The 12,018-nt window shown below is 43.7% G+C and overlaps 1 protein-coding gene across 4 annotated transcripts in view; it reads left to right on the top strand.

Moving 5' to 3' along the window:
* The window catches only part of CIITA (class II major histocompatibility complex transactivator), an 83,143-nt gene that overhangs the window by 59,621 nt on the left and 11,504 nt on the right, over positions 1–12,018 (top strand). For 3 of the 4 annotated variants that reach the window (XM_027839180.1, XM_027839178.1, XM_027839181.1), the window contains 6 exons: positions 1,878–1,937; positions 5,053–5,202; positions 5,814–5,954; positions 6,556–6,732; positions 7,979–9,629; positions 10,982–11,140. In XM_027839180.1, the coding sequence (XP_027694981.1) occupies positions 1,878–1,937; positions 5,053–5,202; positions 5,814–5,954; positions 6,556–6,732; positions 7,979–9,629; positions 10,982–11,140 (2,338 nt within the window). The remainder of the gene's footprint in view (positions 1–1,877; positions 1,938–5,052; positions 5,203–5,813; positions 5,955–6,555; positions 6,733–7,978; positions 9,630–10,981; positions 11,141–12,018) is intronic. The other variant, XM_027839179.1, reaches the window with a different exon arrangement.

The following is a 12,018-nucleotide window of genomic DNA, read 5'->3' as shown; positions in this document are numbered from 1 at the left end:
ACACCTAGAGGAATTTCTATCTTCTAGCAGTTCACCTGTTTCTTTTCTTCAAAATTTATTTCAATTAACAAAAATTTATTTTCTCTCCTTCCCATCTCTTTCCAATTGCAAAGAAAAAGGAAAAAGAAAGCATAATCTAGCAAAACTAATGCCCACATTGACCATGTACCAAAATTACATCTCAGTCCAGCTCTATCCTTCTCTGTTGAAAGGGTTCACATGTTTCTGCTACCCACTTTCTTATTGCCCTTTTCATGGGAGCTTTGGGTTTCTGTCATCTCTTTTCCACTCATGATTACCACCTCTGAACTTAAGATTATCCACTAAGGTAATTACCTTTTATTGTCCCACAATGCTCAGCCTAAAATAGAAAAACCCATTTTTACAATCACTTGCTTTCATCTTGGAGCCTTGACACAAAGTCATTCCATCATCTTCTGCCTTCCTGTCTTCCCTTGCAAACTCATATTCCTTCCACCCTTGCCTCCAAGTTTTGCCTTTCCTCCAGAAATTAATCAATCAATTAAGTGCCTACCATGTGCCAGGCACTGTGCATTGAGATATAAAAAGAAGCAAAAGACAGTTCTTGCTCTTAAGGAATTTAAAATCTAATGGGAAGCATACAATCTAACGAAAGACTTTCTAGATTGTTCAGTGCCCCTAGTACCATCCCTTGCTCATAACAAGCACTTAATAAATTTTTATTGAATGAATTAATTGTCCCTATTCTGCATTTTCTTCAGTACCTGTTAAATGCTGATAACTATAGTACCTTACAATGGTGTTGGCTGGTCCTGTTTTGTATAAAGTCCTTGCCTATAGGCTTTAGACTTTTCTGGGATATCTTGCCTTCTTCCTTACATTATAACCTCCCCGAGCATGAGGGCCGTGTCTGCTACTTTTCAACTACCTCCAGCAGTTTCCAAAACAAAGCTTTATACATAGTGGGTGCTCAGTCCATACTGTTGATTGATAATAATCTTATCCAGATTCTTGGATAATTAAAACTCATTCACTCAGAAATCTGAAATGGATGCTTAATTCCCTGAAAATAAGATGGAGTGGTACAAAGTTTACTTGTCCATCTTTATGTCTTTAGATCTCTTCAATGCTTAGTACCTGATTGTGAAGGTCTTCCTGCTCTAGTTTCCTCATGTTTTGGTCCCGTGCCTTCATGTTAAATTGGTCCCATGCTATATCTCCCGTCATAGAGCAGTTCCCCAATTGAGATGGCAAGTTAGCATCAGGACTTTCTTGAGCTTTCTGCTGTCAAGCAGGATGGGAGTGGGTATGGGTCATCATCAAGTTCTGGGCATGCTGATGTGCTTTCTTGGCTTGGAGATAATCAGGGGAAACCATGGAAGGGGAGCCAGTGGAGTCATCTCTGTCGACCATGTGTGGCTGCCTTCTCAAAATAAACCACATTCAAAATTTAGGGCCCAAAACAAATTCACAGGATCCAAGTCATGCTGGAGCCACTGCAGTAGTTTAGGTAGCAGGAAAAAGAAAAGGAGAGGCAAGACAGGCACAAATAGAGATGTTGAAAATGGTCCTTGTGACTCATAAGAAAATGGATCCTTTCTACTATATGGAGACTTTACAGCCTTATGGTTTCTTTCAAACAAATGGGCCTAGGGGCAGCTAGGTGGCGAGGTGGATAGAGCACCAGCCCTGAAGTCAGGAGGACCTGAGTTCAAATCTGGCCTCAGACCAAACACTTGATACTTACTAGCTATGTGACCCTGGGCAAGTCATTTAACCCCAATTGCCCTCCAAAAAAAACAAAATCCAACCCCCTCCCCAAAAAAATGGGCCTAACTCCATCCCACCCAAAGCTTACAGTGAACACTCACTCCAAGATGGTTTTCTTTCTACAGTGTTTCTGGATAACCCTGAGCCTCAGTCAGACAGTTGGGAGGCCAAACGCAGAAAACCAGGTGAGCATAGTCATCCCTAACTCAGATTTTGAGTTAGGTTAGTTATTTCAAACTCAATCTGCTTGTTTATTTTAAGTTTATAGCACAGTTCTATTTTTGATGCTGTTATCTAATTATGTTTATAGCACAGTTCTATTTTTGATGCTATTATCTAATTATGTCATTCAATTATATATTACTCTGAACAAGGACAAGGGACTGTATAATATGATTTGAAGGACAGATAACAGTCCAAAGCAGTGAGTTTGGGATTTCTGGGTGAGGGGACAGAAAAAATGGGTTCTTTCCTTTTAGCCATGCATAGTTGGCAGTGGTTTGAAAGTGGCTCTGCTCCTGGTGGTCTCTGCTCTTTCCTAAGTATCTGGGGATTTGGTGTCCCATCCTCCTTTTCACTCTCCCTCTATCTTTCTCTGTAATCAAAACTCAGAGGCAATTCTGACCTTCCTTTTACTGCGGGTTTGAGATCAACAGGACCTTAGAAATCATCGAATTCAGCTTCCCAGTTTTGCAGATGAAAACCCTAGCTATGCAACCTGGGATAAAACAATCACTCTGAGTCTGCTTCCTCATTCTTAAAATGGAGATGATAATACTTGCCTTTCTTCACAGCATCATTTGAAAGAATTGAGGATAGGATAAGTATAGTCACTGGACCTGTGGTTTCATTTGGTATAGGGAATTCCCAGAGAAGGAAATTCCCTTCCCAAATGCAGGTCAGTACCTATTCAGCAAATTAAGGTCTTGGTGAGTGGCCAAAAGGGAAAATGAGAGATTAGTCATCTTATTCAAAAGCATGCATGTCAGAGTCAAGTCAGAGGACTCAAACCTGAATCTTTTTGACTGAGGCAAGTTTGCAATCCATAATCCCTCCAAAGAGAATGAAATGGGATAAAATATGTGAAACAACATTGTAAACCATAAATCACCATGCAAATATAAGAGATGATGATGATGATGATGATGATGATTGCAAACAGGCCACAGGGGCCACTGCTATGGAAAGGACCATCTTTGGTATCCAAAGATGGCATTGCCATCTGCAGCTACTTTGAACAGAAGAAAGACCATCTTGAACAATTATGTAATAAATAAAGTGCTATGTAAATGGAAGTATTCATTATTATTATTATTTCCAGCCTCAGTAAATAAAACCCCAGCAAAGTGTTCATTTACCTAACATTCCCCAACCCCCAAAAACATCAGCCTTCAGATAAGTCACACAAGGTCCCTTCTCCACAGCAATCCCATTGTGAGAAGGTAATAGAGGACTGAGGGAGGGCAGAATATCATTGCCCCATGCTTCTCCTTGCTTACCCATTTTGTCTTAGAGTTTCTTCCTTAAGGAGCTTAATGTCTTCACATTGAAACCTAAATTCTTCCAAAGTAGCTGGATAAAATGTTTGTAGTACAACTGGTCAGCTCTTGAATTAGAACTTTATAGCCAACAAGGGTCATGGGGGCAAGGATAGAGTCTTAGTTCATGATCTGGTCTCTCTTTGGAGTTCAATATGAATGCATGCATGCATAAATGAACAAGAATTGACTAAGCAACTACCACATGCCTGAGTCTCTGCCCTCAAGCAGTTTATACTTTAAAAAGGGGGAATAACACATATAGAGAAATAGTCCAGGGAAGGGAGCTTTTGTTTGGAGAAACACAGGAATAGTAAATAGAGCTGTATGGCAATCAATTGTTATGTCCTTTCCTAAAACAATCATAGTAGAGGCAGCTAGGTGGCGCAGTGAATAGAGCACCAGCCCTGGAGGCAGGAGGACCTGAGTTCAAATCCAGCCTCAGACACATAACACTCACTAGCTATGTGACTCTGGGCAAGTCACTTAACCCCAATTGCCTCACACAAAAAAAAAAAAATCATAGTAGCAAGAGGTGGAAAGGAGAAGGAGCTGAAATGAGGATGAGGAGGATATGCTTCAGGCTTCAGGGCACATATCTCAAGATGTGTGGGGTGAATGGATGTGAAACATTATCTGGGACCAACTGGATACCATGAATGAGGAAAGTTTACACTCATGCACTGTCCAATCAAGCTCAGCTCCTAGGTGTAGTTCCAAGCTGAATGGATGAACTCAGACAAGGAGAGAGGCATAATCTCAGCTGTTCTAGGTGAGGACTGGGGGGCAAGGGTGCAACATCAGGATGGATGGGCAGAATAGGAAGGCTGTGAGAAAGGAGAAAATAGAATCTACTGACATCAGATCCATCGCCCTTACCTGAATTGAGAGATGGGTCCAATCCATCCCAGGTGACTTAGGCTGCTACCAGACTGGCTCTGACAGGTAGGGGTGGGGTGGAGGGGGATTGGATAACCTAAGATCCTAAGAAATGAAATGCATCCATTTATCCAGGCCAACACTTCCTAGGGTCAATGTGATCCCTCCCCCAACAGACTTTTTGGTCTGTTAATCAACAATGTTGACTGAGACCTCTCTATAGTCTACCCTTCCCCATCAGCATCTTTGTGATATGAGGAAGGACTGAACAAAAATGAAGGAACAAGGGGTCAAGGATATCCTAGTCTGATGGAGGAAGAGATAGACTCCATCCTCTGGAGGTTACCATTCTAATGGGAGAGTTAGGATGTGTTGCTGGGAAGTGGGTAGAAGGGCACAGATAAAAAAATATTTGACCAGGTACAAGTTACCATAGAGTAGACTGTGTCTTTAAGTGATCATTATGCTCTCTGAGTAGGAATCCCCCTAAGGGGCTGCTAAGGATATGGTGAGTGACAAGTGACAACCGTCCCCAACTCCTACTCAGCCATCTTGTGGAAGCTCACTTTAGGGGCCAGGGTTACAAATAAATGAATCAAAAAAGACTTGTCAGGAATGAAAGAGGAAGGTCCATGAGCTTCCTGATAATTAGAGATAGTGAAAATTCCTCTTTAGCCATGACCACCTCCTGGTCACCCTAGTTTGCTCAGATGGTTAATCTTCACTCATTGACTATTTTTCCTCAGCTACATCTGAACTACAACAGGCAAACTGTTGTCTTGTTTCCTGGATGCCTACATCCCACTTTTGACAAGCTACTTTGAGTCGGGGTGGGATGGAGGAGCCTGACTTTCATGAAATGTGGCTTTTTATTTCTTCACAGAGGCATCCCCAGCTATTCCATTGGTAACCAGCAATTTAAGGACAGTGTCTTCCAGCAACAACTTGGCCTTGAAGGGCTCTCTGTCTCCTCTCCCAGGCCAGGTTGCCAAGCCTAGCCTACTCCCCATGGAAGAAACCTTCCTGGTGCCCAGTATGTGAGGGGACTTGGGGAAAGTGTTGTGTTTATGTTGACCACAGTTAAAGAGTCCTGGGGTTATATTTTCTGAGTAGTAGCAGGGACTGAGAGATTAGAAGTGGAAGATGAAAGGAATTTCTTGAGAAGCAGCTTTGGAAAGAGTGCTAGATTTGGAGTCAGAGGTCATACTACCTATGTGACTTTGGGTCAACTAGTCCAATCTCTTCATTTTGCAGCTAAGGAAACTGAAGTCCAGAAAGAGAAAATGTCTTGCCTAGTGTCACATAAGTAGTGAACAGCAGGAAATTGGAAGTCAAACCTAAATCCTCTGCCTCCAAATGCAGTCCTCTTTCTCCTACAATACACTGCCTTATAATCTAATCCCAAACTCCCTCCTATGTCTTCGGCCTAAACCCTTCTCTGCCCAATTTCTTCCTCCTACAGGAGAATTGTAGGGATGCAGATACTGAAAATAGGTCCTAGCCTAAAGTTTATAGCCCCAAGCAAGTCAACACTCTCTAGGAAATGTAGTCCTTCGAAAGTTACTTGGGAATCCCCTCAGGACTAGGGAATTCACCTCCACAGCTATTAATTCCTAAAGATTCTGTTTACCTTACCTTCCTTAGTGTCCTCAGCCAGTCCTGTTCTTGCCTGCCTGAACTTCAATGGGGGACCCATCCAACTCATCCCCACCTTCCCTACTCTGCCCCAAGGTGTCTTCCACTTCACCGTGGAAAACGGGGTCTCCAACATCTTCTTATACCCAGGTAAGCATATCACAGACGTCAACCCTAGCTTCACCCACACCAGTTTTGGACAGCTCAACCTGGATGAAAAATGAGATACTTTTCTCTCTATTCTTATCCTCACCTCTCAGGACACTTACGTATGTGGTGAAACATTTTTGGCTTTCTAGGACTTCTCATTTTCCTCTCTAGTCAGTGTCCCCTCCCAAAAAAAAAAAAACTTCCAAAAAACAAAAATGAGGAACTGAGGCAACAGAAAAAGTGTAATCTAACAGGAAGAGGCCGAGATTGACATTAGAGACACCTGACTTTCCTCTCTGTAATAATTAACTACTTTCTTGAGTCCTTGTTCCCTCTCACTGCAAAATTGCTAGCTTCAGTTGAACATGATGAATGGAACCACAGAATAATCTAAGCATTTTGATCTGGGGAGAGAGAGTGGTATTGAAAGGGAAATTTTGTGGAAATAAAGGACTATTGTAATGAAGAATTTTTAAAACTCTCTACTTTCCACAATTCCCTAAAGCCTTGTAGCCCAAAGTTGGGGTATGTGGGGGTACGGGAATGACCAATGGTTGGGTGGGAAAGTCGTTTTTAGCCTCAGTGTTTCGACTTCTTCCAGCTGGCTCACTTAAGACCACTTTTGATTCACAAGCTTCATCAGGGGGTGATGCCATCACACAGAGCCTCCCAGTATCCCCTGACAGGCATGGCTCCACCAGTCCATTTACGCCATCAGCAGCAGATATGCCCAACATGCCTGAGGCCTCAGCTCTAACCTCACAAGACAGAAAAACAGGTGCGTATTTGGGGGATGCAATGTGCCAATTAGGTAGCAGGTTTGGCCCCTTGAATAATAGGATTTGGAAGGAATGGAAAGGTAGCACTCTACATATCTTGCCTTTGTCTTTCTCAAGACAAAGGAACTGAATAGAATTTAACTGATTGTATTAAATTAATAGAACTGTTTCCTTTTTTGTCTTTGCATTACCAGCATCCTATCTGCTACTTTTTTGTTCTTGTTATTTTTTGTTTTTAGTGAGGCAATTGGGATTAAATGACTTGCCCAGAATCACACAGCTAGTGAGTGTTATGTGTCTGAGGCTGGATTTGAACTCAGGTCCACCTGCCTTCAGGGCCGGTATTCTATTCACTGTGCCACCTAGCTGCTCCTATCTGCTACTTCTTATCTCACCTTGGGTGAGTCATTTACAGTTATTTACAGGGTTATGCTATAGCCAGCTTCAAGTGGCCAATTGTTAAATTTTTAGTGTGATTTTTTACATCTCAGAAATCAACAAAGGTTACAAATCTGGAATTGATTTATTGTTTTGTTGGTTATCTAGAGCAGAGGTATCAGCTATTAAGGCCTACTGGCCTAGAGTGTGGTTGAACCAGACTAAATTGTAATTGGGAAATGATTAACAAAATAAAAATACAATACAGCATGGATAATGGTAATTTGTAGTTTTCTCAGTCAACATGCAGCCTGCAGGGATACTTTTCTATTAGAGTTTGAAGACTACTGGTCTAGACTTTTAAAAGTGATAAACAAAATATTAACAATGCAGATTAAACTTAAAAGTGTGTATTGCATATATGTTTTCCCTAGAGAGACTGTTATTAAAGTTTACCAACACCCTTGCATTTAACCCCTCTGGGCCTCAGTTTCTTCATTTGTAAGATGAAGGGTTTGTACCAGATGACCTTCCTGTGTAGATCATAAATCTAAGATCCTATTACCTTTCCTGCTCTGAGTCCCAGGATCCCATAATCCAGTTGGGGAGTCAAAGCTCCATACCTGAAACACTTAAGGAACACAAAATTCTATGAAGTCAAGTGCTAAATTGTATGACAGAAACAGTAAGACTTAAGAGAAGGGAAAGATGGGCTGGAGGAGTCAGGGAAGGCTTTATCTCTAGGTGGAGAGAAAGTCAGTCTTCTATGGTGGTTGAGGGGTAGCTGTGGAGTGGTTTAACTGAGATAGCAGTGTTGGGGAGCCATTCAGGTGACTGGGTTACCAATTCCCCTTTGGGCTTTTGCAGAATCTGTGGAACGGTTCTGTCGTGCTCTCCAGAAGGCTTATGAGGATGTTCCAGAAGGTCCCAACAGCCATTATATTGATCTAGACCTCACAAGAACACAGGTGGAGAAAAACAGCAAGAATCAGGAGAAAGAATTGGTAATCCAGGACTGGACAGAGAGACAGAAGGCCCGTGTGGGATGGAGAGAGGTGTTTGCCAGCACCAGAGGGCAAAAGAGGGAGACACGGGTGATTGCAGTACTGGGCAAGGCTGGTCTGGGCAAAAGTGCCTGGACCCAGCAGGTCTGTAAGAACTGGGCCCGGGGCCAGCTTCCCCAATATGAATTTGTCTTTCACTACAAATGCTGCAGACTGAACTTGCCAGGGAACGACTACTGTTTGAAGGACCTGTTTTTCAGACTCTACAATCACCCATTGGAAGAAAGTGAGGAAGTCTTCAAATATATTTTGAAGCACCCAAATCGCATTCTGGTCATTCTGGACTCCTTTGAGGAGCTGGAGGGGCAAGATGGCTTTCTGAATTGTCCATCCAGTCCCTCTCCTGGGGAGTCACGGCCCATCAAAGGGCTGCTGGCTGGCCTCTTCCAAAGGAAGCTCCTGAGGGGCTGCACCTTGCTGATCACAGCCAGGCCAAAAGGAAGGTTTACCCAGTACTTGGCCAAGGTAGACAGCCTCCTGGAGGTGCAGGGTTTCTCTCCTGAGCAGGTGGAGTCTTACTTTGAAAAGTACTTCCAGGGTTCACCATCAGACAGGGGTGAGGCCTTGAGGCTTGTCCGGGCCCAGCCCTACCTGCTCAGTCACTGCTATAGCCCTGCCGTGTGCCTCTCCCTCTGCCGGCTTTGTGAGAAGATCCTGACCAGAAAGGATCCGGCCCAACTTCCCTCCACACTCACAGGCCTCTTTGTCAGCCTCCTCTGCTCAGGACTGAGAGCCAGGGAAAGGGGCCCATCTGAAACCTGGCCCAGGAACTGCCTGGCAGGCTTGGCAGAGTTGGCATGGGAACTAGGCCAGAGACATTGCAATGTCCTGAGAGAGGATCAGCTCCCCTCCACAGAAATGAAGGAATTTGCCATTTTGGGGGACTTTGTGTCGCCATTCCCAACAACCAGGGAACCAGAGATGGCCTTTCTCCTGCAGAACTTCCTAGGAGCTTTGAGGCTGGCTCTGAGTGAGGAAGTAAGGGACAAAGAACTCCCAAGGTACCTAGCCCTGACCCCTAGGAAGAAGAAACCCTATGACAACTGGCTGGAACGGGTGCCCCACTTCCTGACGGGGCTTCTCTTCCAGCCCCTGTCCTCGTGCCTTGGGCCCCTTGGTGGGAATGAGCAGCTTGGGCTCATATGCAAGAGGCAGAAGGCAATCTTGAACTATCTGACCCGACTACAGCCTGGGACGCTGGGGCCTGGGAGGCTCCTTGAACTCTTGCACTGTGCCCATGAAGCAACTGACAACCACCTATGGCAGCATGTAACAGCTGGGCTACCCTGCTGCCTCGCCTTCCAGGGAGTACGCCTGGCCCCACCAGACGTGTATGTTTTGGGTGAAGCCCTGAAAGCAGCTGGCAAAGACTTCTCCCTGGATCTCAGGAACACCTCCATTGACCTGCACGGTCTAAGGATCCTTGTCCAACTTGGCTGTGTCACCTGTTTCAGGTGAGGCCCTGGGCAGGGGAAGAGCTGAAATGGGAGGGGAGCTGAGAAGCAATAAGAAGTCAGGTGTCCACCATCTTCCTTGCCGTACCTCCTCCCCCTATCACTCCCTGACCCCCACATTCTCAGAAAATATTCTGGGAAAGAAAGGAAATGTAGTGGCAGAATAATGAGCCCCCTGTTTCATGCTACATTGTACAGTATCCCTGTTCAAATCTCTTGTCTTCCATGCAACTCATACATACATACATACATACATACATACACACAAACACAGAGTTTGAGCTAGACAAAGGTCATCTAATACAGTCCTCCCATTTTATAGATTAGGGAATTGAGGCCCAGGATATGCAGAAAATCCTACAGCTAGTTTGCGGAAGAATTTTAGGATTAGAAGCTAGGTTTTCTGTTTCCTAGTAAAAGGCTCTTTCCTCTGTACTATACTCTCTCCCACAATCCAAAGCAGCCATAAAATAATGTCACCTTTCCTATGTGAGAATGATCTTTGAGTTGTTTCTCTGTCACTCACCTAATCCTCATTTATGACTTAAGAGGTTGGCTGGAGTAGGAGATGTAACCTATGAACACTGAACAGTGCGAAATTCACTATCATGGAGAGTGAACCTTTGAACTCATTGACACCATCCTCAGATCACTAAGTTAACCAGCCACACCTTGGTTAACAAGCTTTTTCTTTAATTACATAGTATTCAAGGTCATGATTACAGAATCTCAGATCCTCATACATACATGCAATGCCATATTCCATGAGAAGTACAGACTGCAAATTCTGGTATCTTCCTTTCCAACTGATAATTTTTCCCTGGGCATAGTAGGAAAGGTTAGAAGTAGTTAAACATAGTTTTCATAGTTAGTTAGACTAGCCCCTGGAACGGGAAGGCATTAGCTCCTACATACCACAGTTTTTTCATAGGTTCCCAGAAACATTTTCTTTGATATGGAGTTCCTTTGGTTCATTTATACACTCCAACAATTCATTGCATGAGTTTTTATTAAGCATTGATGACAATGCTATGGAAGATATGAAATCCTTGCCTTGCAAAGTCTAATAAAGTTGGGGATACAAGATACATGTGCAACCACAAAATAATAATACCATGCTAACATATGATAAATACCAAAATAAGGGCTATGGAGGAAGGAGAAATTAATGAGGACTAGAAGAGTTGAATTCCAAAGAATGGTGAGATTTGGATAGGCTGACAGTTCCTTGCAGACAATTGTTGTCCCCTTGGGTAGGGACCTGGCTACTTTAGGAACCTAGGATCCATTCTAGGGATTTGTTCCCTGTGGGAAGTTCCTAGATACCTGTGTCTGAGGACTTCCATCCACAGGGCATCTCTAAGTGACACAGTGTGGCTGTGGGAATCCCTTCGGCAGAGTGGGGAATATGAACTATTCCGAAGTTCCACTGAGAAGTTCACCATTGATCCTTTCAAGGTCAAGTCCATGAAGGATGTGGAGGACCTTTGTAGCCTGGTGAATATCCAAGGGTGAGTGGCTCACTCACTAGCAGAGAACTTTGATAGCTCTGGGTGGGAAGGAGAAAAGGGCCTTGGAAAAGGGGTGGGCAAGGAACAGGCTGGAGGATTCATTTGGGGGGAAACAGCTTTGCCACTGGAAAAAAAGCCCACTAGAGAGACAAAGATGAAAATGAGATCCTGACCTCCAAAAAGTAGAGAGGGAAAAGTAGGATCTCCTAGATACAGGTAAGAACTAACGGGATAGAAAAGCAGAAACCCTACAGTGGAACCTGGAAGAACCTAATCCCTAAGTGTCAAGAGTGCAGGTGTGGGGAACCTGGGGCCTCAGGGCCCCATGTGGCCCTCTACATCCTCAAGGGTAGCCCTTTGACTGAATCCAAACTTCACACACAGAATAGTTGTTGAACTGTTTTGGCCACCTTATCCATTAAATGAGAAGCATGTCCTGATTTTGGTTTCTCCAATGGAGAGAGATTCCTAGGCAAAGTCAGAGCCTGGCAAAATTATAAGGCAAAGTTTATCTGAATGCTTTCTTCACCTCTTTACACCTTCCTGGTACCGATGATACCCACCCAGTCAACAAGGACTCTCATGCTAACCCCTCTGTAGCAGTTCACTTTGGTAAGGCCCAGAACCCAAACCATTCCCTTATTCTTTCTTTCTCTCCCCCTCAAAACAATACTATCTAAATTCTATCTTAAATCTCATTCCTTCTCACAAAGCTATATGATAAGTCAAACCCTACTAGTGAATGATTTAATATATTACCCCCATGGAATGAGATGTATTTTAATAGGAATTTAGCACTGTTTTTGCCCCAGTGAAATAAATCTCAAACAGTGAAGTATTAGCTACAGGTGTAGACAGTCACCAATGGCAAAAATGGG

Source organism: Vombatus ursinus, unplaced genomic scaffold (genome assembly GCF_900497805.2).
Source record: "Vombatus ursinus unplaced genomic scaffold, bare-nosed wombat genome assembly UNPS02014832.1, whole genome shotgun sequence".
In the NCBI taxonomy this organism is placed as follows: domain Eukaryota; kingdom Metazoa; phylum Chordata; class Mammalia; order Diprotodontia; family Vombatidae; genus Vombatus; species Vombatus ursinus.
The sequence above is the reverse complement of the archived record's forward strand: the minus strand, read 5'-3'. Positions and strand labels throughout refer to the sequence as shown.